Source organism: Acinonyx jubatus, chromosome C2, assembly GCF_027475565.1.
Source record: "Acinonyx jubatus isolate Ajub_Pintada_27869175 chromosome C2, VMU_Ajub_asm_v1.0, whole genome shotgun sequence".
Taxonomy (NCBI): Eukaryota; Metazoa; Chordata; class Mammalia; order Carnivora; family Felidae; genus Acinonyx; species Acinonyx jubatus.
The window spans coordinates 94,425,206-94,448,503 of record NC_069384.1 but is presented as its reverse complement, the minus strand read 5'-3'; the positions used below and the strand labels follow the sequence as shown (position 1 = coordinate 94,448,503).

Below are 23,298 nucleotides of genomic sequence, written 5' to 3'. Positions count from 1 at the left end.
AGTCAGAGAAAGATGAAAATCATATGACTTCACTCATATGAGGACTTTAAGAGAAAACAGATGAAGAGAAGGGAAGGGAAACAAAAATAATATAAAAACAGGGAGGGGGACAAAACAGAAGAGACTCATAAATATGGAGAACAAACTGAGGGTTACTGCAGGGTTTGTGGGAGGGGGTGGATGGGCTACATGGGTAAGGTGCACAGAAGAATCTACTCCTGAAATCATTGTTGCACTATATGCTAACTAATTTGGATATAAATTTTAAAAAATAATAAATAAAATTTAAAAAATAAATAAAATGAGTGTCTTGTACACATATAGATGAGTCCTGTTTTCTTATCCATTCTGATACCATATGTCTTTTGTTTGGAGCATTTAGTCTATTGACATTTAGAGTGAGTACTGAAAGATACGAACTTAGTGCCATTGTGTTTCCTGTTACTGTTTCTGGTGATGTCTCTGATTCTTTCTAGTCTTTGTTACTTTTGGTCTTGTTTTGTTTTGTCTTTTCTCCACTCAAAGGGTCCACCTTAAAATTTCTTGCAGGGCTGGTTTAGTGATCACAAACTCCTTTAGTTTTTGTTTGGGAAACTCTTCATCTCTCCTACTTTGAATGACAGCCTTGCTGGATAAAGAATTCTTGGCTGCATATTTTTCTGATTCAGCACATTGAATATATCCTGCTACTCCTTTCTATCCTGCCAACTTTCCATGGATAGGTCTGCTGCAGACCTGATCTGTCTTCCCTTACAGTTTAAGGACTTTTTTCCCTTGCTCCTTTCATAATTCTTTTCTTGTCTATTTTGTGAATTTGACTATGACGTGCCTTGGTGATAGTCGGTTTTTATTGACTGTAATGGAAGTTCTCTGTGCTTCTTGGATTTTGATATCTGTGTCCTTACCCAGATTAGGAAAGTTTTCCACTGTAATTTACTCAAACAAACTTTCTCCCCCTTGTTCTCTCTCTTTATCTTTTGGGACTCCTATAATTCAGATGTTATTCCTTAATAAGTCACTGAATTCTCTAAATCTTATATCATGATCTTTTGCCTTTGTTTCCCTCTTTTTCTCTGCTTCATTATCTAAATTGATGATTTGCTGCTCTACTTAGTCCATCCTTGCGGTCGTGGCATTCATTGAGATTGCATCTCAGTGACAACATTTTTAATTTCGTCCTGACTAGATTTTATTTCTTTTATCTCCTCAGAAAGGAATTCTATGCTTTTTTCAACCCCAGCTAGTATTCTTGATATCATGATTCTCCACATTCTAGTTCAGACATCTTGCTTATATCTGTGTTGATTAAGCCCCTGGCTGTCATTTCTTCCTGTTCTTTCTTTTGGGGTGAATTCCTTCATTTTGTCATTTTGGAGGAAGAAAAAAATTAATAAAATAAAATTAAAATTAAAAACAAAAATAAAGGAAGCTAGATCCTCGGTGTGTTTTGGTCTGCTTGTCAAAATCTTTTTTTTTTTTTTAGTGTTTGTTTATTTTTAAGAGAGAGGGAGAGACAGAGAATGAGCAGGGGAGGGACAGAGAGAGAGGGAGACACAGAATCCAAAGCAGGCTCCGGGCTGTGAGCTGTCAGCACAGAGCCTGATGCAGGGCTTGAACTCACAAACCACGAGATCATGACCTGAGCTGAAATCTGACACCCAACCAACTGAGCCACCCAGGTGCCCCTTCTTGTTGAAGAATCTTAATAGAACAGAGAAAAAAGGGAAAGAAAAAAAAAGAAAAATTTAAAAACTAAATTATAAAATAGAATAAAGGAAAATGAAATAGAACAAGAAATTTTAAAAATAATAAAAAAGGAAGTAAATAATAAAAAGATAAACATTCCTTTCTGTATCCAAGAATGAGGAAAGGAAAACAAAATTTAAGCAAAAAACAGAAGCTAAGAAAATGAGTAAATGAACCATCAAACAAAATGAAACCCTAATGAAATTACATCCAGTTTCCCCTAGAACTGAAACTATGCCTTCTCTAGTCCTATAGTTTGTACCCTAAGCAGGTGGAGTGACTTGTGCTGTTCTTCTAGGGGATGTGCTTGGAAGGCACAATTGGACAGGGCTTGGTGTAACGGCTCCATTCTCCACTAGGTGGTGCTGCTTGGCTTACTGGGGTGGATCAGTGTGGTGTGCATGTGTGCATGTGTGCATGCACATGCCTGGGAGAGGTGGAAATGGCTTCCCCCAGCTCCCTAGTCTCTGGCCTACCCGTGATCAAGCACCCCTCTTTTGTCTCAGGCCTCCATCCCTGCCTCTACCCTGTCCATTTCTAAGCCATCCACCCGCCAGGTGGCACCTCCCTCCAGAGTTTTATCTCACTTGGGATTGTATTTCAAAACCCCACACTTCAGAGACCCCTGTGGCTTGGACCCACGCCAACTTTCTGGGAGAGGGTCTCACTGAGCAATGGCTGGATGCCAGCTTTCCCCAGAAAACGTTCGTGTGATCGCATAGCAGCAGAGTTTCAGGGATTACAGCAATCCAAAATCACAGCTAGCTCCAGGTTTTATCACACTCTGGGATCTTTGTGGGGAGGCTTTATGGCCTCCACCAAATGCACTCCAAGTAGGGGAACCACTTCTCCCTGTGTGGTACATGTACCCCTCAGACCTTGCTGCCTGCTCCTGGAGATTCGCCCTACCTCCTCACCAGAGCGCTGCCAGGCACTGAGCTCCAAAACTTCAGACTCAGCGCTCCACTGTTTATAGAATTCTGGTGGAATTGAAACCCTCTCCTTTCTCCCCATCAGTGGTTTTGGGGAACAGATTTCTTGTTCAGTCCCCTGTGAGTGTTTTCACTCTTTCTCTCTAGCTGCTTTTGAGGGAGTGCTTTTCTTTTTTCTTTTTTAACTTTTTAATTTATTTTTGAGAGAGACAGATACAGAGTACAAGGGAGGGGGTGGGGAGAGAGGAAGACACAGAATCTGAAGCAGATTCCAGGCTCTGAGTGTCAGCACAGAGACAGATGTGGGGTTCAAGCTCACAAACCGCAAGCTCTTGACCTGAGACGCAGTCAAACGCCCAACTGACCGAGCCCCCCAGGCACCCCTTGGGGGAGTGCTTTTCTTGCACAGTCCCGATGCAACGCACTCCCTCCTTTTCCCTTTCACTGTCTTCTCCACAAAAACAGCTCCCTACCCTCAGAGGCTTTTCTCTCCCCCGGTTGACCTCTCTGCATCCTGTACCTGTCATGTTCTGTAGCTCACGTTATGCAGATTGTTGTGTTAATCCTCAGATAAATTTCGTAGGTATTCAAAATGCTTTGGTGCTGATCTGGCTGTGTTTCAGGGATGAGAAAAGCTGAGGATATCCATGCTGCTCTGCCATCTTAACTCCTCTCTGCCTTGATCATATTTTTATTTTCCAAAAGCACTTTTTTGTTTTCTTGTTGTTTTAAAAGCCTGTCTTTTTGTTTTAATGGACGCAGTATTTTCTCCCTGAAAACAATGAGTTTCTAAATAAAGTTTTCTTCTAACATTGATTGTGTCTGTTTCCTCCAAGTTGTCTTTTTTTCTCCTTGTGGGTTGACTTCTCATTAATAGAGATTTTCCTTGAATGTCTGGGGATCTTTGGATGTCTAGTCATATTTATTGATAGGGCATTATCTAGGATGTTTCCCTAGGGAAGATTCAAGGTCAGTATCGTTAGATATTTTTTGTGATAGTAGTATTCCTAAAATCCAAGTGGGGAATAGAAGGCTAGAGAGGTCTCAACTTTTTTTTTTTGTTTTTAATTTTTTTTAATGTTTTTACTTATTTTTGAGACAGAGACAGAGCATGAGCGGGGAAGGGGCAGAGAGGGAGACACAGAATCTGAAGCAGGCTCCAGGCTCTGAGCTGTCAGCACAGGGCCCGACGCGGGGCTTGAACTCACGGACTGCGAGATCGTGACCTGAGCTGAAGTCAGACGCTTAACCGACTGAGCCACCCAGGCGCCCCTGCTTTTTTTTTTTGATGTTTATTTATTAAAAAAATTTTTAATGTTTTATTATTTATTTTTGAGAAACAGAGCATGAAAAGGGAGGGGCAGAGACACACACACACACACACACACACACACACACAGAATCTGAAGCAGCTCCAGGCTCCAAGCTGTCAGCACACAGCCCAATGTGGGGCTTGAACTCACGAACCGCGAGATCATGACCTGAGCTGAAGTCAGACACTCAACTGACTGAGCCACCCAGGTGCCCCATGTTTGTTGATTTTTGAGAGACAGAGACAGACCACCAGTGGGGAAGGAGCAGAGAGAGAGGGAGACACAGAATCTGAAGCAGTCTCCAAGCTCTGAGCTGTCAGCACAGAGCCTAATGCGGGGCTTGAACTCAAGAACAATGAGATCATGACCTGAGCCGAAGTCTGCGCTTAACCAGCTGAGCCACCCAGGCACCCCGAGGTCTCAAACTTTTAATGTGTGTATTTTTCCTTGATCTCTTGTGTTTTTAACATGGTATCCCTCTATTCTCAACTCCTTCCAGACTCCAGAGACCATGGAGACAGTCATCTGTTGCACTGAGTCCGTGAAGGGATCTGGGATCCAATTGTTTCTTTCATTTGTAAATAGTCCTCTAGTTTTTAACCCCGTCTTTACATCCCTTTGCAAAGTTACCTGAGCCAACAGTTCCTGAGTCTTTTGAGGGGCCCTGAGGTGTCAGTTAGGTTGCCACTGTGCCTGCACCACTGCTAGCTGTCCTCAGTCTGTTTTCAGTATCTGTGGTTCATTTGAGGATTTTATTAAAAATGCAGCTTAGGGCGCCTGGGTGGTTCAGTCGATTGAGCATCCGACTTCAGCTCAGGTCATGATCTCATGGTTCATGAGTTCGAGCCGGCGGGGGGGCTCTGTGCTGGCAGCTCGGAGCCCAGAGCCTGCTTTGGATTTTGTGTCTCCCTCTCTCTGCCCCTGCCCCACTCACACTCTTTCTCTGTCTCTCAAAAATAATGAATAAATGTTAAAAAAAATAATAAAAATAAAATAAAGATTCAGCTTGATTCAGCAGGTCCAAGTTGGAGCCTGAGATTTTGTATTTATAACAAGGTCCTAGGTGATGCTTATTACACCTCTCCTCCTCAGACCTTACTTTGTATGTCGCAAGATGCTAAGTCATTTACCATTCAGCCGTTCATTTTCCAGTGTCTGGGCTTCCCCCCCACGCCACCCCCATGTCTACTATCAAATACCTTTGTCCTTGGAGGTTTTGGTCTTTTAAAAAAATTCATGAAAGGGGTACTTGGGTGGCTCAGTTAGTTAAGTGTCCAACTTCGGCTGAGGTCATGACCTCATGGTTCATGAGTTTGAGCCCCACATTGGGCTCTGTGCTGATGGCTCAAAGCCTGGAACGTGCTTCTGAGTCTGTGTCTCCCTCTCTCTCCTCCCCTCCCCTGCTCGTGCTCTGTCTCTCAAAAATGAATGAACGTGAAAAAAATATTTTTTTAATTCATGAAACATTTCAAAGATACATACAAGTAAATAATCATTAATTTGTGGTCAATCCTGCCCCATCTACACTCCCATCAGCCCTCACTCCAGCCAAACACATAGTGTTATGTTTAGCAAATTACAGAGAACATATTTCATCTGTAAATATTTTAGGATATATTTTTATTCAAAAATTAAAAGAACATTTAACGTTTATTTCTGAGAGAGAGAGTGCGAGCAGGGGAGGTGCAGGGAGGGGGGACAGAATCTGAAGCAGGCTTCAGGCTCTGAGCTGTCAGCCCAGACTGAACCACCCAGTTGCCCCAAATGTTCATTTATTTTTGAAAGAGAGAGTGCGGGCGGAAAGGACAGAGAGAGCGGAGGGACAGAGGATCTGAATCCCAGAGCCCAATGTGGGGCTCAAACTCATGAACCATTAGAATTATGACCTGAGCCAAAATAGAACGGTTAACTGACCGAGCCATCCAGATGCCCCAGGATATATTTTTATTTTTTTAATTACCATATTAAGTTGTTTAGGGCTGCCCTAACGACGTATTAGAAACTGGCTTAGGGGCACCTAGGTGGCTCAGTCGGTTAAGCATCTGACTTTGGTTCAAGTCATGATCTCGCAGTTTGTGATTTCAAGCCCCGCGTTGGTCTCTGTGCTGACAGCTCAGAGCCTGGAGCCTGTTTTGGTTTATGTGTCTCCTGCCCCTCCCCTGCTCATGCTTTTGTTCCTCTCTCAATAATAAACGTTAAAAAAAAAAAAAAACTGGCCAAGATCAGGGTCTCAACAGATTTGGTTTCTCCTGGGGCCTGTCTTCTTGGCTTATAGATAGCCACCTTCTTGGCATGTCCTTGCATGGCCTTTGCTCAATGTGCATCCAGTCCAGGTGTCTCTTGTGTGTGTCCAAATCTCTCCTTATAAAGATACCAGTCAGATTGGATTAAAGATGAATAATTTAAGATAGTTTAATAAGTTAAGATAATTTCAAGATTATCTCTTTAAAGGCCTCATATCCAAATACAGTCACATTCTCAGGTACTGAAGTTAGGGGCTTCAACCTAAGAATTTTGAACACAGGGGGGAACACATTTTAGCCATCACAAAATATTGTTACGATACCAGAAATTAGTAAGTCATTAATACCTTCAAATTTCTCAGCAGTGGTCTCATTTCCAGTTGTCCTATAAGTGTAATTCTTTGTTTCACTGAATTCAGGTAAGTTCTACACGTTGATACATCCGAAGTCTCCTTTAATCTTTTGTTATTGATACATTGCATTGAACATACAAGTTGTTTGTCTTATAGAGCTTACCACCGCCTGGATTTTGCTTATTGCATCTCATGGGGTTATTCAACGTGTTCTTTTGTCCTGGTTTTTGTTTTTAATTTTTTTTTTTTTTTTTTTGTAAATAAGTAGTTGAATCTGCAGGCTTGGTCAGGTCCTAAGTTTTTAGCAAGTCTACTTCTTAGGTAGTGGTACATCCTTCCATCTCTCCCTTTGGGTGTTAATAGTCACTGATGATCATTGGATGCCTCCATTTAATACGTCCGGAATTACAGAATGGTGATTTTCAAATTTTATTATTCCGTATTCACTCATTAGAGTGCTTCTCTAAAAGTAAACACCCCATCACTATTCTTTCACCAAGTATAGAAAAGGTAGAAAAAAAAATGCTTGATTCTTTCCTGTTTTTACCAGTTTAAACACAGTGACTCGGTTTCTGGTGTACTCACGTATGACAAAATGACGTTTGCTTGTTCATTTTATTTTTCTTAATGTTTATTTTTTGTTTTGAGAGAGAGCACGCGAGCAGGGAAGGGACAGGGGTAGAGGGAAAGAGAATCCCAAGCAGGCTCCACGCTGTCAGCACAGAGCCCGGCGTGGGGTTTGATCTCATGAACCTTGAGATCACGACGTGACCTGAGCTGACATCAAGTGTCAAGCGCTTAACCGACTGAGTCACCCCGGGCGCCCCTGCTTATTCATTTTAGAATCAAGTACAAATTAAATTTGTTAGTTTAGTGGTATTATGAGAGTGAGTATAGGTAATCTCATTTATTCAAAATGCCATCTTTCATTGGAAGTTGTATCATAATTTATGTAGCCCATTTCTTATTGTTGGATATATAACTTAACAGTAGGCTTTCACTTGTATATCCAGTAATGTGAGATGAACATCCTTAAACATAAATAAAATACTCTCATATTCAGTGTAGAGTTTGAATCTTGGAAAATGTATTCTCTTGTTGAGCCAGCACCCCAATCCAAATAAAGGACATTTCTATCTCCACAGAAAGTTCCCTGGTGCCCCTCTGCCCCAGCCTGGCCCCAGATTTCCACTGACGGTCTGTCTGGCCTTACGGATTTGTTTTGCCGTTCTGGAATTCCGCATGATTGGGAACATGCCGTCCGTACTCTTTCCTGTCGGGTTCTTTCCATTCAGCGTGTTTCTGAGATTTCTTTCTGTGTCAATCAGTACTGCATTCCTTTTTATTGCTGAGACGTGCGCTGTATGGATATGCTACAATTTGTTTATCCATTCTCCTGTTGATGTTCATATGGAACATTTCCAGTGTGGACCCTTGGTGAATAAAGCTGCTGCACACATTTGTGGCCACGTTTTGTGGACATAGGTCTTTGTTTCTCTTGGGTAGATAGCTAGGAGTCGGATTAGTGGATGAAATGGTGATTGAATGCTTAACATTGTAAGAAAGCTCCAAATGGATTGAGCAGTGTTTGAGAGATTCCTTGCCAACACCTGTACTCAGTCTTTTAAACTTTGCCATTCTAGTGGGTGTGCAGTGGTGTCTCCTTGTGGTTTTCACTTCCATTGGTATCTAATGTGTCCGTTCAGATCTTTTGCCCATATCTCTAAAGGGCTAATTGTCCTGAGTTGTAGGAGTCCTTTTACATTCTGGATTCAAGTCGTCAGTCACATATTTATTATGAATATTTCAATTTCACTTCCACAGTCTTTTGTTTCCAAGTTTTTATTTAAATTCCAGCTAGTTAACATTACAGTGTAATATTAGTTTCAGGTGTTTAAGCGATTCAACACTTACATACCTCACCCAGTTCTCATCACAAGTGTACTCCTTAATCCCTACCACCTGTTTAACCTATCTCCCTACCCACAGTTAGTCTTATGATCCATTTTGAGTTTATTTTTATGTCTGGTGTGGTGTAAGGGTTAAGTTTTCCCATATGGATATCCACTTTCCAGCACCAATTTTAGAAGAGGCTGTCCTTTCCCCCCATTAAATTACCTGGCACTTTTTTTGAAAATCAATTGACCATAAATGTGTGGTCTGTTCCTGGAGCCTCTTCTGTTTCATTGATTGATCGAACTATCCTTATGCTGATACTATTCCTCTTCCCTCTTTATGTACCTTTATAACAAGTCTTAAAATCAGGTAGTAAAGTCCCCCAACTTTGCTGTTCTTAAGGATTATTTTGGCTCTGCTCAGTCCTTTACATTTCCCTACAAATTGTAGAATCAGCTTGCCAGGGGTGCCTGGGTGGCTCAGTTGGTTAAGCATCTGACTTTGGCTCAGGTTTCTGGGTTGGTTAAGCATCTGACTTCATGATCTCACGGTTTGAGTTCAAGCCCCATCGGGCTGTGTGCGGACAGCTTGGAGCCTGGAGGCTGCTTTGGACTCTAAGTCTCCTTCTCTGTCTCTGCCCTTCCCCTACTCACGTTCTGTCTCAGTCTCAAAAACAAACATTAAAAAAAATTCTTTTTAATAAAATCACATATACTTAAAAAAAAAAAAAAGAATCACCTTGCCAGTTTCAACAGCAAAAAAAATAACTGAGTCTTTCAACTCATGGTAAATGTCTTCACTGATTTAGATCTTTGTTTCTGTATTGTTTAAAATTTTCAGAATACTGTACCAGCATGTGCTTTGTCAAATTTATCCTAAGTGTTTCATATTTGTAATGCTATTAGTGTTTTTATTTCATTTTCAATGGTTTATCACTAATATATAGAAATAGGATTTTTTTTAAGTTTACTTATTTATTTTGAGAGAGACAGAGTGAGTGGGGTGGGGGCAGAGACAGAGGGAGACAGAGAATCCCAAGCAGGCTCTGCACTATCAGCATGGAGCAGGGCTCGAATTCACGAAACCATGAGATCATGACCCAAGCTGAAAACCAAGAGTCTGATGCTTAACCAACTGAGCCACCCAAGTGCCCTTGATTTTCTAATGCTAAACCGGGCTTGCACTGGCTATGATATTAGGGTATATTAAAGTTTGGTATTTCTTCCCTAAATGTTTGGTAGAATTCATCAGTGTAGACATCTGAGCCTAGTAGGTTTTCTTTCTGGAAAGGTTTTTAAGTGCAAAATCAGTTTCTTTAATAGAGATTGTTAGGGATCTTTTTGAATGAGATTTGGTAATGTCCTTCCAGAAATTTGTTTCATGACAGTTGCCTCATTTATGAAAATTATTTGTAACGGTCCCTTATTATCCTTTTTTTTTTTTAATTTTTTTTAAATGTTTATTTATTTTTAAGACAGAGAGAGACAGAGCATGAGAACAGGGGAGGGGCAGAGAGAGAGAGGGAGACACAGAATCTGAAACGGGCTCCAGGCTCTGAGCAGTCAGCACAGAGCCCGATGCAGGGCTTGAACTCACAGACCGTGAGATCATGACCTGAGCCGAAGTCGGATGCTTAACTGACTGAGCCACCCAGGCGCCCCCCCTTATTATCCTTTTAATGTTTGTAGGATCTGTAGTGAGGTTATTTCTTTCCCAAGTTTGGTAGGTTCTTGCTCAGTTTGGCTGAAGTTTTATCAATTTTATTGTTGTGGTTTTTCCAAAGAACCAGCTTTTGGTTCATCAGTTGTTCTGTTTGTTTTATTATAAACGCCATTGTTTTCTGCTCTCTATAGACTTCCATTGCTTACTTTGGGTTTAATTCACCTTTTTTTTTTTTTTTTTAAGTTTATTTATTTATTCTGAGAGGGAGAGAGGGCAAGAATCCCAAGCAGGTGCCACATGATCAGTGCAGAGCCAGTGCAGGGCTCGAACTCATGAGTCACGAGATCACGACCTGGGCTGAAATCAGAAGACGCTTGGCAGACTAAGCCACCCAGGCACCCCACACCCTTTTTTTAAGGTAGAAACTTAGGTCACTGAGACCCTCTTTTCCAAATATAAGAAATATGTATAGACAAACATAAGAAAATTGGGAAAAAACAGTGCAAAAGCAATTAACGTATTGGAAATTAAAACTGAATTTTTACTTACCAATTTTCTGACATTTGCACTGTTGCTTTTCACAGTTGTTTTCTACTATAGTTTTTTTTTAAATTCTGATAATACAAATAATACATGCTGTTAAATTTCAAATTATGTGGAATTGCGTTTGTTAGGATAAGGCATAGCAAATGATCACAAAATCCTTGCAGCTTAACACAACAGACTTTTATTTCTTGCCTGCACCATACATTCACCATGGGTCATCAGCGGCTTTGCTCCACACGGTCACTCAAGGACCCATGTCGACAGAGGCTTCACCATCTTGAGCTATTACCATCTGGAACACACGGCCTTTATATTCCCTATGGCAGAAGAGAACACTGAAGGGGGTTCTATGCAATTAAATGCTTTGGCCTCATAGCCCTTTAGCCAGAAATAGCCACTTCACAGGCTAATCCTAACAAAGAAGTGAAATCTTTCTGTGGGCCTAGAAGCCGAGAAGTAGGTAGGAGTGAATACTGTAAATCTATACTCCAGGAAAAAATAGAGATTACTTCTCATTCTGCTGTGAGATAATCCCTACCTACTTCCTGTATTCCTGCCTGGCCTTTCTGACCTTCTTCATGGCCAATCTTATGTTTGGGGTTGGTGGGAATTACTCCTGTGATCTGATTCATATGTGATTCATATTTTGTTCTACCTTTGCAGCTCTAACATTTTATAAGTATGTGAATGAGACGTGTGAAAGGGCAAATCAAGAATCCTTTGCTACATGAAAATTTCACATTTTTAAAACCTTGCTTTAGAGTATCTCTGAAAGATACATAAGTAACTGGTAACCATGGTATTATCTAGGGAGGGAACTGTACTGGACAGTGATTAGTTGGGGGTAAGGGTGGGCAGGATGAATAATTTTTACAGCAGACACTTCTGTTGAGTTTTATACCGTGTAAATTACATTACCTATTTAAAAAAAAAACACGGAAAATCTTATTTTCTGCATTGTCTTTCTATATTGAATTATACCATGTAAATGAATAAAAACATCGGTTTCTTCAAAAGTTGTCAGAGTCAAATGACATTTTGTTTTTTTCACTGAATTTTGACATATCAAGTAAGGACCGTATCTTGAAAAGTTTATTTACTTTTCAGAAGAATAAAATTACATTATCCAAGTAGATCAGTTAGTTACGGTCCTTTGGGTACCAGTAATCAACACAGTCACTTTTACTTGGATGTCACCTTTTCAGAAAGCTTTTTCATGTACATAGATTGGGTCCCTTTTTACATTTCCAGTTGTGAGTTGAGCCATAATGAGCTTACTGTCCGCTCCCACCTTTATCAGTCATCCAGCCAGAAAATGTGCTTATTAACACCTGAGCCTCTTTCCTCATGGGGAAAAATCTATACCTTCCGTGATTATTGTAAGGGGAAGGCGGAAGGTATATAAACCCCTGGACAAGGCTCAATACATTCGTTATTTAGCCACAGGCTTGCCTCCGTTCATTGGTTTCAGCAAATCTAACTACAGTGCCAGTTCCAATTTCTGTATGAGAGTAGACCGGAATGTCAATCCTGCTCCCCTTTGCATACCGCTGTTTAATGCAAATCGTTCTGTCAAGCTTTTCTGAGATTGCATGGTGCAACTATTTGATTATAATATTACGTATACACCTTTTTTATTTTACTCTCAAACTCTCATGTATGTACACAGGACTTTGTAAAAGCTACATGATGTACGATATTGCAACTGATTAAATGTAGATAATTGAGCAGCCTGCTATTGAGCTAGACACCAGAGCAGTCTGTGAAATGTGAAAAAAAAATGCCACTCGGCTCCCTAAATCTTTTTTGTTTGGTAAAACACAGTAGTCTTTCATTAAAAAAAAAAAAATGTTCCTTATGTTAATATGCAACAAGTGTCAAAAGGTCCTGAAACCAAACAGTTGGAGAACTTCTGGTTTGGACTCTGAAGCCCGGGAGCGAACACTGCAAACAAGGTTTTATCAAATAGGTGCCATGTTACGTCTACACATATCTCAGGGTCTTTGGGAGACTTCAACCTAAATGTATCCCCTTTCTTCCTTTTCCTGGAAAAAAAAGAATATAAGCAGTTAATTAATGCCACAGAAAGTTATAGTTTTTCTAGGCAGAGAACTAGAGCCAGTAGATGACACTGAACTCCCATTAAGATGGCTATAAATGATGGTTATTTTTGTTTTCTATCTTTCACACAGAGCTTGTTCACACTGGTATGCCAGGTACCAAGAGTAAGATCACTGAAGGCAGTAAAATTGAAATTGGAAGACTGTCAGCCAAGAAAGACCTACTAGAGGAAGCAGAGTGAGTATGTCAAGTGTTGTGTAGTGTTAAGAATTAACTGGGTTTTAAATAGGAAACCAGAGACCGGATCAGTGAAAAGAAATCATGGTTTGTTTCCCTCCGGCCCTGCTAATTCTTCCAAACTAGCCAGGTTGCAGTGCAAACCCAAAGATGCCTTAAAAAGGACTTCCACATTAACTATATATATTATATATATGAAGCGTATGAATTAATTCATAAATAGTTTATAAAGTTCATAATAGTTTAAAAAGTCATTCAGGAAAAGAGCCGTATCTTACAAATCTCTGGATCCCTGCAGTTCATGTGGACATTTTTTCAAGGGAAAATTCAGGACAGGTAGCCTATCAGAGGATTTGTCTTGCTTGGGAGGTTTAAAGAACAAAATACTGCAATTTTGAATACCTTTTTAGTGGTTTGTGGGGGAAGTGGGACACAAAATTGGTATGAGAAAGTTTTTATTCGTTTCCACAATCACTATATTCAGGGACCATCATAAAATGACTAAAACCCTGTGTTCCGATAGACTTCTTTCAGCTGCTTTTTATTGCTTCAAGTTGCGTATCTAACCAGGGCCTTTTCCCCCCTCCTCTCTAGTTTCTTTCAGCTTCATGATTCTCTTACACACCCAACTTGTCTTCGTTCTTCCAGTCCTCTTGTGAAGAGGTTCATGGCTAGTACCTTGGTGGCTACAACTGATCTTTATCCTCATCATCCCTTCTTCCTTTCTTCCTCCAGAGACTAGCCTGCTTCTCTGTCCTTCCAGTTGGCCCCTCTCTGAGAGCCAGTGATGAAATGGACCTCAGGAAACATCCCTTGGATGTTGACCACTTAAACATGGATTCTTTAATCTGTTTAATTTTGGATGAGTTATAAAGGTTAAAACTACTTTATACAAGTAATTCTTTTACCCTAAAAATATTTTTTTTAGACGGGTCTAAATATGAACCTACTCTATTTACCTTTTTCACACCCATTTTAAACCAACACCGCCTATGTTTTTCTCATGTTTATTTAACTTTGACAGAGAGCACACACGGGTGAGCAGGGGAGGGGCAGAAGGAGAGGGAGAGGGAATCTTAAGCAGGTTCCATGCTTAGCACAGAGCCCAACTCAGAGCTCAGTCTAATGAACCATGAGATTATAACCTGAGCCAAAATCAAGACTTGGATGCTTAACCAACTGAGCCAGCCAGGCACCCCAACACTGGCTATTTAAAAACAATTTTTTTTCGGGGCGCCTGGGTGGCACAGTCGGTTAAGCGTCCGACTTCAGCCAGGTCACGATCTCGCGGTCCGTGAGTTCGAGCCCCCCGCGTCAGGCTCTGGGCTGATGGCTCGGAGCCTGGAGCCTGTTTCCGATTCTGTGTCTCCCTCTCTCTCTGCCCCTCCCCCGTTCATGCTCTGTCTCTCTCTGTCCCAAAAATAAATTAAAAAACGTTGAAAAAAACGGGGGAGGGGCAGAGAGAGAGAGGGAGACACAGAGTCGGAAACAGGCTCCTGGCTCCGAGCCATCAGCCCAGAGCCTGACGCGGGGCTCGAACTCACGGACCGCGAGATCGTGACCTGGCTGAAGCCGGACGCTTAACCGACTGTGCCACCCAGGCGCCCCAACACTGGCTATTTTAAAACAGCCTTATTTTCTCTTGTCACAAGAACGACTACATATATTCTTATCGTTCCACCCGGGTTTCCTTATCCAAGCAACACCACTTTTAAGGCCGGTGGCCTTTGTCAAGGTGGTAGTTATGATTCTCTGCCTTTGTACATCAAATCTGAATGGAACTTTTTTGGCAGAGGGTCAAGTTAAAACTGTATAGATTTAAACTGTATATATTTGAGTATAGAAAACAATCGAGCATACAAAAGAATTTGTTTCATTGGTTCTTTTCTACCTATGTTTATAAAAATAGGTATAACTGATTTTTTATAATTGTCTATATATTTGTGGGGGGGGGTAAATACCTAATTTGTGTATCTTAGTAAGTCATCTTATAACATGGTAGATTTATAGCCATGACACTATGTTCAAGAAAAAGTAATTTATGACCCTTGTTAAAGAATGTTAAGGCAGACTCTACTCAGGACCTTTGCACTAGGTGCAGGGACCACTACAATGGGATTTTGCAGTGGGGTAGCGATTGGGCTCAACTCTGAATGCAACAAGGAATAGTAGAAATTTATAGCCAGCGAGCAAGGTGGAGGTTAGTAGAGGAGTATTATTGAGGAAACATCAGGGATAAGGAGGGATTCTTGCTAAGGCAGGCCAGAGTGATGGATCATCACTGGGGGATGGTGCGGGATGAGGAACTTCATCAGATATTGAAGGTCAGATTCTGGCAAACCAGACTCAGCAGGATTCTTGCTAAAGTTGGGACAATGAAAAGACGAACACGGAAGCTCAAGAAGTCACTGGAACTCTCTACTCAAATGTGGAAAGACTCAAGTTAGGGTTCAATCTGTCCAAAGAACTGATCGCCTTCTCTCACACGGGATTTTTTTCTTTACCCTCAGATAATATCCTCAACTACTCCCTTGAAATTATTTAATCATCATTTAACTGGTTTTAGGCAAATTGAGTTTTTTGTTTTTTATTTTTCAGGCTTGGTGTTCCCTTACTATTTTCCTTGAAGTTTGAGAAATTCAGAGAAACCTATAACACTATAAATACTCGATGTGTACTCTTTTAGTCATTTTCTGTATATGTATAATGTCTTAACAATTAGATGATATGTTGCTGCATAATTTTGTAAACTGCAATTCACTTAAACATCCTGTAGAAATTTATTTTTAACATGTAACAAATTCATAAGGTTAACATTTAACAAGTTATAGAAGAGGAAGAGTCAAAACTTCCTCCTATCCCGAGAAGCAGTTTTAATAACTGCATAATAGTACATTATTAGGATGTGCCACGTATCATTTTTTTAAATTTTGTTTTAATGTTTATTTATTTTTGAGAGACAGACAGAGCGTAAGTGGGGGAGGGGCAGAGAGAGGAGACACAGAATCCGAAGCAGGCTCCAGGATCTGAGCTGTCAGCACAGAGCCCAACGTGAGGCTTGAACTCCCGAACTGCAAGATAATGACCTGAGCCGAAGTTGGACGCTTAACCGACTGAGCCACCTAGGTGCCCTGTGCCATGCATCATTTTTAACCCATCTCCAATTGTTGGCATTTATGTGTGGGTTTGTTAGTGTTTTTGTTTTGTTGTTTATATAAACATTGTGGTGGAAAAGTCTTAGAGAAACTTTTGGTTGTGTTTTTTTATGATAAATTCCTCGAATTTCCTTCCATTTTATTTTTATTTCATTTCATTTGGAGTGATTTCTACACCCAACGTAGGGCTCGAACTCACAACTCCAGGATCGAGTTGCATGCCCCATGAGCTGAGCCATCCAGATGCCCCTCCTTCCATTCTTCCCCTCTGACCTTTCTTTTTCATCTTCTCTTTTTCCTGCCACCAAATGCCTTAATCACTCAAGCCTGAACTCCTGTTCCTTTTTGCCTTTACCTAGCATTTCTTAATGTTCTCAGCCCCTGTTCCTTCCCCGGATTCTTTGTCTTGTCTGTCCAAGTGCCATAACATGATCTTTGTCATGTCCAAAGATAAATCTTTTATCATTCTTCCCTTTATCTGTGTCATTATTTTCAGCTTTACTGTTTTCTATCTTTGAGTGTCAGAATGATGATCCTACAGCCAAAAAGCTTTGAAAATTGCTATCCTAAATTTTACTAACAAAAAGACAAAAAGTTGAGTGGGGGTAATGTTCATTGTCTGGAGTCAGAGTGAGACTGGGTTAACGGCCATCAATGATTGTTCTTACTATCAGGTTGCTGTTTTAAGCCTGTTTTTTGGCTCTGGTAGATTCGTTTTCTACTTCTCTCTGCAAGTAACTAAAACCTGTACTTTTCTAGAAGTTGAGTAATTTTTATATAACATTTTGGTTAGAGATCTTAAAGTTCTGGACCATCCTGGTCTCAAAAAAAAAAAAAAAGAACAAAGTATACACATTAATTCTTCTTGATCATATTCTGTATTATGAGAAATTTAAATTCCTATTTATATATTTACAGTTGACCCTTGAACAACACAGATTTGATGTGCAGAGGTACATTTACGTGTTGATTTTTTTCAATAGATATAGTGCAGTACTGTAAATGTATTTTATGATTTTCCTAACCTTTTCACTAGCTTTACTCTAAGAATATAGTATAGGATATATATAAAACCTACAAAATACATGTTCACTGACTTGTCAGTAAGGCTTCCAGTCAGCAGTAGGCTATTAGGAGTGAAGTTCTGGTGGAGCTGAAAGTTACACACAGATTTTTCACTGTACCGGGGATCAACACCCCTACCCCCCTTCTTGTTCAAGGGTCACCTGTAATTTATTTGGGAAAATGACTGGATTAAATATGTTGAGACTAGAGGTGCTTGCTTTGAAAGGCTTAAATTAGACATAGCATCAAGGTTTTCTTTCCATTTTTCTTTACAGGGATGGAAAATAAAGTGAAGCAGTGTTTTGTGGTGTGTATTTCAGCAGGCCTTCTGCAGTTCAACTAAAAACATGACTGCTCTTTCTTCCGGGAACTGCTCTTTTCAGTACCAGTTACGTCAAGCAAATCGGTCCCTAGATGGTAACTGTCTGCTATTCTTGATAATACTTGGGAAAGTATTACTAAATACCCTCACACTAGGAATGAGAAGAAAAAACACCTGTCACAATTTTATGGAGTATTTTTGCTTTTCACTAGCATTCATTGATTTTTTACTTCTAGTAAACATTTCCATTATATACTACTACAGAGATTTTGTACTTTTAGGTGTTAGGTTTACTAAATACCACATCTGCCTATTTACTCAAATTATTTCATTTACTTACGGTTTTTTGCATTATCCGGTTTTCCTGATAGCTTGTATAGATTATTACCTGAATTTCTCTAAAACTCCAAAGCTTGCATTGAAATGCAAAAAAAAATTTTATTTCTTTACAGTAATTTTAATTTGGATTTCAGTCCTTGCTTATGTTTTGAGGGATCCAGGTATCTATCAAAGCCTGAAGGCACAGAGTGTTTATGCTTATCAATGTCCTTTCTACATTAGCATTCAGAGTTACTGGCTGTCATTTTCCATGGTGATGATTTTATTTATGGCTTTTATAACCTCTTGGTCAGAAGTGATTGCCTTGGTGCAGGCTGTTAGGATGACTTCCTATATGAATGAGACTATTCTGTATTTTCCCTTTTCTTCCCATTCTAGTTATACTCTGAGCTCTAAGAAAGCACTCTTGCCCAAGTTCATTATCTGTTTTCTCGGTACCTGGCTACCATTTGTACTACTTCAAGTAATTATCCTTCTACTTAAAGTACAGATTCCAGCATATATTGAGATGAACATTCCGTGGTTGTACTTTGTCAATAGTTTTCTCATTGCCACAGTTTACTGGTTTAATTCTCACAAGCTTAATTTGAGAGATGTTGCATTACCTGCGGATCCTTTCGTCAACTGGAAATGCTGCTTCATTCCACTTACAATTCATAATCTTGAGCAAATTGAAAAGCCTATATCAATAATAATTTGTTAATGTTGCCATGTGAAAACTAATTCAAACTGACAACTACAATAAGAATCGTAACTTTACAAATGGGAAAGAATGATGACTCAGGACATACAAAGATTGAACTGAAACCGCCCCCGACCCACCCCATGCCTCCAGCCCCAACTTTCATACCTTTTCACAATGTGTCTTTTGGGACTATGGTATTAAAAACAAAATAATTCCAAGAAAAATGTTTATGCCTGTTCTGGAACACTGCATGTTGCAAATACTAATTTAGCAAAGAAGTGAAACGAGTTAATATTTGGCCAGTAATACTGATCTGTGTTACCCAAAAAATTACTGGATGCAAACTGTTATGTAAATCTGAGATTCACTGCCAGTAACATACAAATGTAACTAAACACTTTTATTAAATTCAGAGCAAGAAAATCAAGATCATTTTCTGAAAATTATTTGATATAAATATTCTTTAACATAAGGGGAAGAGAGAGTAGCTCAATTTAAATTTACGTAATTGAAAAAAAAAATGATCTCTGTTCTTAATGCAGATAATCCTGGAAGAAAAGTTTTAGTTGCTCACCTTACAGAATTGGGAGTAGTGACTAGGTCTCTTTCCATGACATACCAGATTCATTTTCATTTATAACTTGTATGTCACATACTTGCATGTCAAATCATAATCACATTGGCAGTGTATCACACTGTAAAAGTAAAGGAGGGCTTCTTATCCTCAGCACTAGTCACATTTTGGGTCGGATAACTTTTTGTTGGAGACTGCCCTGTGCATCGTAGGATATTTAGCAGCACCCCTTCCCTTTGCCCACTAGATGCCAATCAAAATGTCTCCAGACACTGCCAAACTTACCTTGGTCGGCAGAATTGCCCCCCTCTTGAGAACTGCTAGAGTAAATCAATCCAAACGGCAAAATCATCTGAAGTCACTTTGTTACAGATTTTGTTTAATCTGTCACAGTTTCTGAATTTGGTCCCTTCTCTGTGTTACTAAGTGTACCACTTTCTAATTCGCCATTACATAGGACTGAGATACTTTTTTTAAATAAAGTTTTTTAACTATATTTATTTTTTGAGAGAGAGAAATAGAGAGCAAGTGGGGGAGGGGCAGGGAGAGGGAGACAATCCTAAGCAGGTTCTGCACTGTCAGCAGAGACCCCGATGCAGGGCTTGAGCTCGTGAACTGGGAGATCATGACCTGAGCTGAAATGAAGAGTCAGATGCTTAACCGACTGAGCCACCCAGGAGCGCCCCAGGACTGAGATACTTTAAAATATATTGTACTTCGTTAGTAAAGATTTACACTCTGCAGATTTCAAATAGGCAAATTTGTAACTATTTCAAAGCCCTCATAAACTTAAAAAAAGAAATTATTCAATAGACCAGCCAAATGGAAGAGGCTTTTATTTGTAAAGAAATGAACTTACAACTGGTCTACAATATATTATTGTAATATAAACAATATAAATAAATGATCCTGTAGGCCCACTAACCTTCCATCCAGACCCACATGAGGCAATGTTAACAACAATATTCTATGTGAAAATGTGCAGGTAACAAAGGTGCAATTACAAGCAAGTTTAAGCAGCAGAGTATAAGGTGCTTTAATTTAACAGTTAATGTTGCCATCAACAAACATTTGAATGTTCAATTTTACTTCACTGAATACAGACACAACAAATATGAAAATCTAAAATTCATACACATGCTACTTGTTAATATGAAAGTGCTTTCTCTTTTAAAAAAATACACCAAATGGACAGTCTTTTTACATAGATCATGGTGTGCTCTTATTAATGCAAAATTAACTTCATTTTCAGGTTATACATTTTAAAATGGTAGCTATAGACACCAATCTAGGAATGCTAATGCTAAGAGTGCTAAACTATTTCATTTCCTGTAAGGAGGACTGTAATACAATATCCAATGTAAAGAATACATGTATATATAATCTTAACATTTGTTTCTGTAAAAGTAAAAAAGGTTTCCTTTCCCCTTGGTGACGCTCTGCTCAACCTGGATGGATCAGCTTTTGAGGTTAATATGAAAGTCCTATGTTAGGATAATGGGAGGAACCAAAAGGAATTAAAAATCAGTTAACATGTGCTTGAAGCATCAAAAAAAATCACAATTTGCCTTTGTGAAATCAAAAGACTTTTTTTTAACAAGCAAGACAAAAACAGTAATTTAACAGAGGCTTGGCATGCCTGCCTCTCCTCTGTCAGTGCCCCTCCTGCACACTGTCTACAAGTCCAGTCTGCACCACAGCTCACTCCTGACTCTGAGGACCGTTTTTAGAACTCACTTTGACTTTTTCCTATGGAAAAAAACAAGACCAAGCTTTTGAATGAAGTGATTGGGAATCTAGTTAAATGTCTTGGAAATGAAACATCTAAAATTATATCATCTTTGCCCAGCCCGTTCATTTTTTAAAATTTAAAAATACATATACAAAAGTATGCAGTAGATATTTTAATAGCATAAAATATTTGAAAAATTAGGTAAATTAAAATATTTTAAAAGTACACTTTAACCAATACCATGGCAAATTTTTTTAAACCCAGACTATCTGGTTACTTGGATGTCTGTGTTCTATTTTCAATCAGTTTTAGATTCTAATCTATCATGTATCTGGACGTTTTCCTGCTTTAAAAAGCTGTGACTATGATGAATAAAAGATGTTTTTAAATATTAGGTATTTTCATTTTGTATCTTTATGGAGAATGTTAGCATCAAGTGATGTTAATCTGTTTCGCTGGGCCAACAGGAATGACAACATAATTTCACAGGATCCCCAAGTGGTAAGGAAACGTCACCCAATTAATGCCATTCAACGTTTACTCCCCAAATAGTTGTCAATTCAAGCATGGAAGGGTTTTATGTTTACCAGTTAAAGGAAACCCTTTTCCTATGTAATACATGTGTGCTCTCTAAAAAGTAAGTATTTGTAATAATAAAATTTTGTGTAATTTCTTGCTTTAAAAGCAAAAGAGAATAAAAAACCTGTTCAGCGATCTTTTCAGTTGCAGAAAGTTACTTCACTGTCAATAGTGGGTGTAAAGCTTTTGTAGTTAAAAATGTATAGTAAGTCAGCATCGGCTTCTATCTTTGTATTGTTCTGTCACACACCCTGTATAGCAACACTTCTGGAATAGATTCAAAGTGTCAAAATAATTCTGAGAAATACGGGCTGTCACAAAAGTCTCAGAATGTAGATCCTTATTAGGTGCCCTTGATTTTATAACCTAATCAGGTTTATTATTGGCTGATTTGTATGTGAAATGTGTTTTAGGAATTGTGCTGTGATTCACCAGACCACCCCCTACCCCCACCGCCCCGATGTCATCTAGCTAAATACTTCACCCAGTGCATAAAAGTTTCCCTCTCAGTTCGATACAGTAAGTAAATAATGTCCATGTTTGTTTTAAGCCACAATTAGAATTTTGTTTTGGAAGATTTTGTTCACTTATTACTAGTTCCTGTCATATATACCACACATTTCACATAAGTGTTCAAATGGCTTGCATTTTAAACGAATGGAAAAATGCATGAATGACAATGTTCCTATGTGTTCACAGGTTCAGTGGTTAACTAGCAAGAAGCATTTAGAAAAATGTCCTCATTTGCTTGTCTGTGTAATTTTTCTTCTCTACATAAATCCTTAAGAGAACAAAGACTGTATATATAGGTGAACCAGGAAATGGATGCTTAACAATTCTCTTTTAGCAAAAGCTCTTAAGTATGAAATGAACCATTAAAAAGGGAAAGAGAATTAAGTAGAAGCATTTAAAAGCATTTAAGTAGAAGTATTTAAAAATACGTAGAATCATAGTTCTAGATCTGGGAGGTACCTTAAAGATGACTTAAACACAAATCAGCATTTTGAGTAGTATAGGCTCCATACTGTATATTCAGAAGAGGAAACAGATTAAAAGCTAAGTAATTGCCTGAGGTGTCACACACCAGCTAATTCACCAACTGGAAGTAGAATTCCCAGCCCCCCAGCCAGCCTTTATCTTCATTCATCATATTCATCTATTATTTATTACTGAAGTAGATTATTTGGTACTACCTAAAGCAAAAAGACTTTAACACACAGCACTCTAAACAGATTTTAAGCAGTGGACACTTCTGGTTTGCTTGAGGCAAAACTAAAAATTCCTTCTTTCTAAAATAGATCGATGTTTATTTCACTACCAGCCCCACCAGTATCTTATGAACACCAACTTCTTCACCTCCATTAATTAAAGCTCCACAAAACATGGATTTAACACTGATAATATATATTCCTTGAAGTTTAACTTTTAAGCCAATAAATGATGGCTACGATCAATCCTTAAGAAGATTACTGGAGTCAATTTAAATAGGTGGTCTAAAAGGACTTACTAAATTACTGTTATATTTAACACTATGCCATGTTAGCAATATTTTATATTCAGTTTTTTCCAAATTAAAATTCATCACTTCTTTTCAACAATACATTTTAAAACCTTTGTACAGGTTTTCTTTCTATGGACTCATACTGATGCCATCAATATCACTAAAAGCAATTATACTATTCAAAAGCAGGGAAAAAATACTTCTCTAATGTACCTTCTTCTCCAATATCTGAGAGTTTTAAAATCATCATCTTTAAATAAAATTAAATGTTCACAAGCTATAAAAAAAAGAAAAAAACATTCTTGGAAAACACTTCCCAAAAGGTCCCATAAACATGGCACTTAAGAGGTGTGTGTT

At 39.0% G+C, this 23,298-nt stretch overlaps 2 protein-coding genes across 2 annotated transcripts in view; one reads left to right on the top strand and one right to left on the bottom strand.

The window, feature by feature from the left end:
* Positions 1-10,008: 10,008 nt before the first annotated feature.
* Positions 10,009-22,052, top strand: GPR160 (G protein-coupled receptor 160). The gene is made up of 2 exons (XM_027061463.2): positions 10,009-12,989; positions 17,485-22,052. Exon 2 carries the CDS (start codon positions 17,557-17,559, stop codon positions 18,571-18,573), a length of 1,017 nt encoding a protein of 338 aa, XP_026917264.1. The 5' UTR covers positions 10,009-12,989; positions 17,485-17,556; the 3' UTR covers positions 18,574-22,052.
* PHC3 (polyhomeotic homolog 3) overlaps positions 15,948-23,298 on the bottom strand; it is an 87,075-nt gene continuing 79,724 nt past the window's right edge. The window contains exon 17 of the transcript XR_008297826.1: positions 15,948-18,550. The gene's annotated coding sequence lies outside the window, so the exon portion shown is untranslated. The remainder of the gene's footprint in view (positions 18,551-23,298) is intronic.

Bases quoted from the DNA above. Each gene is read 5' to 3' on its own strand.
- GPR160 (XM_027061463.2), top strand. From the start codon at position 17,557: ATGACTGCTCTTTCTTCCGGGAACTGCTCTTTTCAGTACCAGTTACGT.